At 39.3% G+C, this 6,462-nt stretch overlaps 1 protein-coding gene across 1 annotated transcript in view; it reads right to left on the minus strand.

Annotated features, from left to right (window-relative positions):
- LRRC7 (leucine rich repeat containing 7) overlaps nt 1–5,531 on the minus strand; it is a 103,439-nt gene extending 97,908 nt beyond the window's left edge. Inside the window, exon 1 of the mRNA XM_009883995.1 lies at nt 5,343–5,531. Within this exon, the coding sequence (XP_009882297.1) occupies nt 5,343–5,531 (189 nt within the window). The remainder of the gene's footprint in view (nt 1–5,342) is intronic.
- Between the last annotated feature and the right edge of the window lie 931 nt (nt 5,532–6,462).

Consider the following 6,462-nt stretch of genomic DNA (forward strand, 5'->3'; position numbering starts at 1 on the left):
TTGTAGGTACGTATTTCATGGGTGTCATATCAATTGAAAATTTTTGTGGCTTCTGGTAAATGAAAACATTTTATTTTATAATTTAACTTCATGATAGATTTTAAAATATTTTGGCTGCACGCAGAAGAAATTTGCTATCTTCAAGAAACAAAATGCTTTGACATTATCAAAAGGATATGTTCCTTAAGTCGTCCTCCCCAAATTCATGACTTTATTCTAATTTTTAATTCAAATTCGGATTTTATCAAATGTCAGAATTTCCACTGCAAAATCAATCCTCCTTTCAATGTGGAGTAATCAATAAATCCTGTTGAAAGCACCTATTTAACATCGCTGCTTTCCTCAAGAAACATCACTACCTCATCCAACCCCTTGCACATGTAAAAATTAATAAAACAACGACACTAAGAGACCGCGGTGAGGCAAAGCGGTTTCCCATTTAGCGACACTGCACTGCCGGGTTAGAGGTGCCGTGGGTGAACGACAAGCAGGTGCATTTTTAGAGATCGAGCAGCTCAGAGGTTCTCGGAGCCCAGCGTGCTCACAGGTGTAAACTCAATATAATTGTTTGGCTTCCTTTATTGCCACGCTCCACATTCCCCAGCGGAGGTACTGGGGTAAATTGGCTGTGAAGAGGGAGGGCAGCGTGACGCTCGGCCTCACCATAGCCGGCCTCCAGCGCCACCACAGGGCCTGCAGGCAAGGCCTGCTCCGCACTGCCCGCCCTGTGGCTGCGGACTCTAAAAACATGTCTCTTTTCAAGAGTTAAGAGTTACCAAACCCCCTAGGACTTTCTGCGAACACAAATTTGCCAAACGGCACCAGAAAATTCAGTGGGTTCCAGAGAACACCTTCTCTTTGCAGGCATCCCAAAAGCGTCCTTCAAATATCAGTGCTGTGCTTACAACAGATTCAGGATTTCTTTCAGACTTCTGTATCGGAATAAAGTCTATACACTCATCTATGGGCTATTTGAGAATGCATAATGATTTGATTGCTTAGATGAAAAACTCAGCCAAGTATACAGAGAGGGGAAAAATAACACACAAATGGGATGCAAATGCCAACCTGCTACTTCACCTGAACTAAATTTTAGATCAGTTTGAAACTGCCGTTAACCTGCTATCATAATCCTTTAGAAAAATCCTGCTTTTTCTGCAAGGCAACCTATTTTCAGAAAACTGAGAGGAAATCACATGAATAAAAAAATGCTCAGAATGAGGAGCACCACACCATGGTCACTGTCAACTGCCACGAAATATGAAAGGGCCTTTTTACTGGAAGACACTTTTCAAAATGCCTTTGTATTGACAGTTTTGCTTTTCAGACCTCCTCTCGCATGAAACGCACTCGTTAATCCTCAGGACTGCACACCAGCCCCGTCCCAGGGCAGGCAGGGAGCCATGGAGCGGTGCCTCAGCCCTGCAGGACTGACAGGAACCGTCTCCATGCTGGGGCCGCCGCTTCCCAAAATAATTTATAGGAACAGCCAGAACATCTACCGTCCACGCTGGATGCCAAACCGGGCTGTGCATTTCTGCTTGCAGAAAATGTTAATAAAGGGAAGCATTTCTCCAGAGAATGAGGAATTCCTCTGCAATGCATCTGAGAGCATCCGCTGCTTCTCTTTTTCAAGGAAGCACATCATTTTGGACAAGATTGGAAAATAACATAATTCACAGGCTCTAGGGTTTGCTCTCGAAATTTCTAGCCACATTAGCACGTGAGAAGAGCTGTAGACCATAGTGGTGTTCAGCATATGGAGCCTGCAGAGTTTTGGTACATATCCAAACTATACCATGCTATTGTACCTGGAAAATGAAATTCCCACTGCACGTTCCCACATGCTCCCCTGGAGAATTCTTCTTTTAAAAGCCAAGGAAGTCTTGGAACTTAAAGTTCTGACAATATCAGAACAGATACAAGGCTTTCGAACTGGTGAATGAAGAAGCGTAATAAAAAATATTCCCTCTGGAGTAATTTTATCGCGTACTGTTGTATCAGAAATAACAGGAGAGTGTGAAGACAGGTATGTAGGCCCAAAATTGCCCACTTTTTTTTTTACCCACTGGATTTTCAAAAGGTGTCTTTTTTTTCTAGTGCTTCATGGCCTTGCCATCACGATCTTCATGTAATCATCATACTGTACGTCCATATATTGCTTTTATTCCTTTCAGACTGGAAACCAAGTGGTGCTAATAGCGCTGTGGTTCGAGTTCTAACAATGGGCTATTATTCTGCATATCTCAAGTTCTCGACTACACAGCAATGGAGGCTGTCGGCTTCCAGGACTGTTACAGAACACTATGAAATTTCTGCTCTTTACTTTCTATAGGCACCGCTGTGAAATAGATTGGCCAATGTATTGGGGGAATCTCATGTCAGAACTGCAACGAAATAACACTTTCTAGCTTTGCAGAACAGAAACGCGATTTCTTACTGACAGATTGAGAAAAAGGATTCAATGCCTTAATGGAAACTGTAACCTATATAGCAAATGCAATGCAAAGGAAAAATATAATTAATTTATTAATACCTCCCCATCTGTGTGAGCTATACATTAGTGATTACCTTGACACTGTCTACGTATTGGTTGTACTGGTTGTTCTCAGTGAGATAATTAAGCATTAAGATGTAGCCTCCGACTTGTGTAGCATAGTTTACTGGTATCACGAGATGGCGAAACACAGTGGTGGCTATTTCTAGAATTTGTTCTTAGAGACAGATAATTTTTTCCTAGGCATTAACAAGTAAACTAATTTTGTCCATTAATAATTAGTCCAGATTTTACTTTATCTTTATGAGGGAAAGCTGCTGGGGAGAATTTTCACCTCATTCCTTTTTTTCTGGATACTGATTGCCCGTGAATCCACCTTCATCAGAATCAAAATTCTTTTTTATTAGTCATTGATTCAGTTGACTCATACAAATAGGGACATACTTGCAGCTGCAGCTCATGATAACGAAGTCAAAGGCAAATAAAATAGAAGACTTGGCTAGATTTAGGGGAAAACAGAATAAGAATTATATAAAAATCCTAGAAATCCTTAAAAGAAAAGAAAAAATATTAGAAATTAGGAACTAGAAATCCATTTCTAATGAAGACTGCAGAAAAGAAAAGCATAATTATGATACATAAAATGTAAGGTAAAAATTAAAAAAAAGAGCAGGCAGAATGTATTGGTTTCTAGAGTATTATGTAGAAGGGAAAATAACGAAGGTAGATAAGGACTTAATAGAGTTTTTACCTGTGCTTTTTTCATTAAAATTTTAAACATAATCAAGCTTTCTGATGATAGAAAATTTCAAAAGACTATTGCAACTTCAGAGGCACATAACATTTGGTAAATAACAGAAAACTGACAAAACAGGCTTCCTCTGGAGGAAGTTATTTGAATTCACATTTACAGAGAGAGGAAAGTTCTGCGTATGGGAGAGCATAACATTAACTTTTGTATTACATGTTAAGTAATATAGTTACATTTTAAGAAAAAAAATGGCATTTTGTCTCCTAGAATATTAATTCAATAGTGAAAAAGTTCAGAGATATGCAGCAAAAAAATATTTGAAGCAGAAAATTTGATAAAGAAATTATTTGGACCACTTAATTTATGGTAACAATTAATAAAGGCTTAAGACAAAAAATTATTAATGGTATAAAGAAAGCAAATTAACACTGCCATTAATCTTCTGTTATAAAAGGACAAGACTATGTTAAATGATGCATTTACTCAAACTTAAGACAAATTAAAAGGATTTCTTTAATACATAGTATTTGCTTCAAAATATTACTTGTAACAAAGAAAAATGAGAAAAAAGAGGTGGAAAAATAGAGTCCTACACATGAAAAACTCGCCAAGGCATGTATTTGTCTACTGTTTTGTTTCACAAATAACAAATACAAAATTGATGATACCACAACCCAATGCAAAGGTTTCATGAGCATGCACATTTCGATTGTGACTGACATTAACAACTAGCACCTTCACCCCAAGTTCATAATTTTGGACCCCTTAACCTTTGTCCCTCAGTTTTCCCGTATAGAATTATGGTATATTGCTCTTGTTCTATGCCCTAATGTATTTGTCTTCCATTATGGACTGCAATTTAGTTTGAATACCATGGTGATGCATACTTTCAAGAGACCCCAAATAAATATCCCCAAAATCCCTAGCTAAATTAAACACTCTAAATACTCTTCAGTAGCGTAATTAAAATATACGTGGTTAACAATATATTGTTGTTAAAAGAGAAATAGTCCTGAAGGCATTCATTAGCAGTAAAATGACCTCCACCACAATCCATTACATATATATGGGGTCAGAAAAAATAGCCGTTTCTCTGCCATCTCCTGCAGTAGCAGGAGAGAGAAGGCACTTCTCCGTATAATTTTTCTGGGACACTTAAAAGGTTGTAGCTACCCTGTCTTACCATCTGTAAAGAACTTCCTCATGGAGCAAGCAATCTTAAGCAATGAGCCATCATATCTGAGTAAAGGAACTTTAGGTAATGGAAAAAGTACGTTTTCTACATTTGTAAATAGAATTTACATAAAGTCTCTATGCAGTGTAAGAAAAAAATATGTTGAGAGATGATGAAGAATGGATTACAGTGGAACAATGTTTAATTAAAGACTTGTAAGCATCTTTCATTATTGTTGAGAAAAATTCAATTAAGGAATGGATTACATTACTTCATGCTTCATTATGTAGCTAGCACCTACAATTAATTGGTTTTTCCACTACCTTGCCTTCTTTTGTTTCCAGAACACTTACGTTACAGTAACTTTTAATTCCTTATAGTAAACATTAATCAATAGAAGAACAGATTTAAAGATTGCGGGAAAGAAGTTTTACACAGGAAGGGTAAGTGAAGCAATCTCATTGCAGGACCTCATTTGCAGTTTGCTTGCTTTTAAAAGCAGTGCTAGAGAGGATCACCTACCCCATATCTAAGTGTACTCCTGGCCAGGGTATCAAACGCCATGTTAATAAATTGTGCAAGAAGTACTTCTTTTGAACAACTGTTAATTTCCCAACTCAAGACTCGATCGGCTGCCCCCGTTCCCGCGCTGGGAAGGCAGGAGAAGTAGGTGGCCCGACTGCTCCCCACGCAGCACCATCTGCAAGAACGGTGGCTCAGCACTTCGGGCTCTTCAGAGAGGGCAGAAAAAAGATTTGTAAAAACGTAATCGAATCTCTAGAGTCAATACCCGTGACTCTGCCCACAGCAAGCGGGTGTCCCGGTCAAGAACAAGCCCTATTTCAGAGCTGAAGCACATGCTGAAGACACATTTAAGAACACAGCTTTGACATCCGTATTACAGGCAGAACACCGATTACCTTAGGTAGCTCCTCAATTTGATTGGCATCTAGGTAAAGCTCCTCTAACGTCCGTTCAAAGTTAAAAACCTCCTTTGGCACCTGCTGTAGGCCACAGTGAGAGTAATCTAACACTGAGACGATTTCTTCTTCACCACGAAAACACCGGCAGGGCACCAAGCGGCCGATAATTTTCCTTTTGGTTGTCATCTCCAAACAGCATACTGAAGGAAAAGGGGAAAAAACAGTTTTCTGAAACTATCAACATTTGGAGGACTGTTTCTTTCCAATTATTATCAAGATTGCAGTCTATTAAATACAGTTTGTCCCGAGGGATATCTGTAGTCTGCACTCTGCATTTCTTACTCTACCTTTGTACAAAACATGAAGAAGTGAGATTTGCCAGCGTAATCACAAAAAGCAATCTCAGTACGTCATCTCTTCCCCTACACTGGGACAGAAGCACACATGCCAAGCCCATCCACAACTGTGGCTTTCTTTAATGATGAAAATTAGCTGCGTAAATCCTACACGTATGAACATGTCCACCAGACAAAGTACAAAGCGACACCTTTGGTACTGGGTGTTTTGGTCCTGTGCCCAGCGGGGACTGTGAGTCACTGAAGTGAATCAGTCGGAGTCACTCGCTTCTGATCCTCCCTGACAAATGCCCCATTTTATTACACCCGATTTGTCTCAAATCAAGAGGGTTCCTTAGCTTCCCGCAGTTACTGCTGGAGTCTATGCACTGTCTTTCCAATCATATGAATTAAGAAAAGGATATGTAAACTTAATTGGTTACAAAACCAGAACAAAAGCAACCCCAAACCAGGCAGCCTGTTTACCTGTTATTCCCGCTTCTCTTGCATTACCTTAGTCTGTTGAAAACTCAGACAAGGGACTTGGCAAAAATGCCATTAATTTTTCTGCAGTAAAACAATCGCCTGGGAAATTTCCCAGTCTGTTTTTAACTGCTTCTGCTCCAGATGCCAAGGTCTGCAGACCTTCCCTTGCACACACGGCTCGAGCACATCTAGCTCACACGAGTAACAATCTTCACAATCGTGTCTTACTATTTTTCAGTGGAATAAAAATACTTTAACTCGCTACACTCGAATTGAGAGAACACTCAATAAACAGA

The sequence above is a fragment of the Charadrius vociferus genome, unplaced genomic scaffold (genome assembly GCF_000708025.1).
Source record: "Charadrius vociferus isolate BGI_N301 unplaced genomic scaffold, ASM70802v2 scaffold423, whole genome shotgun sequence".
NCBI lineage: Eukaryota > Metazoa > Chordata > Aves > Charadriiformes > Charadriidae > Charadrius > Charadrius vociferus.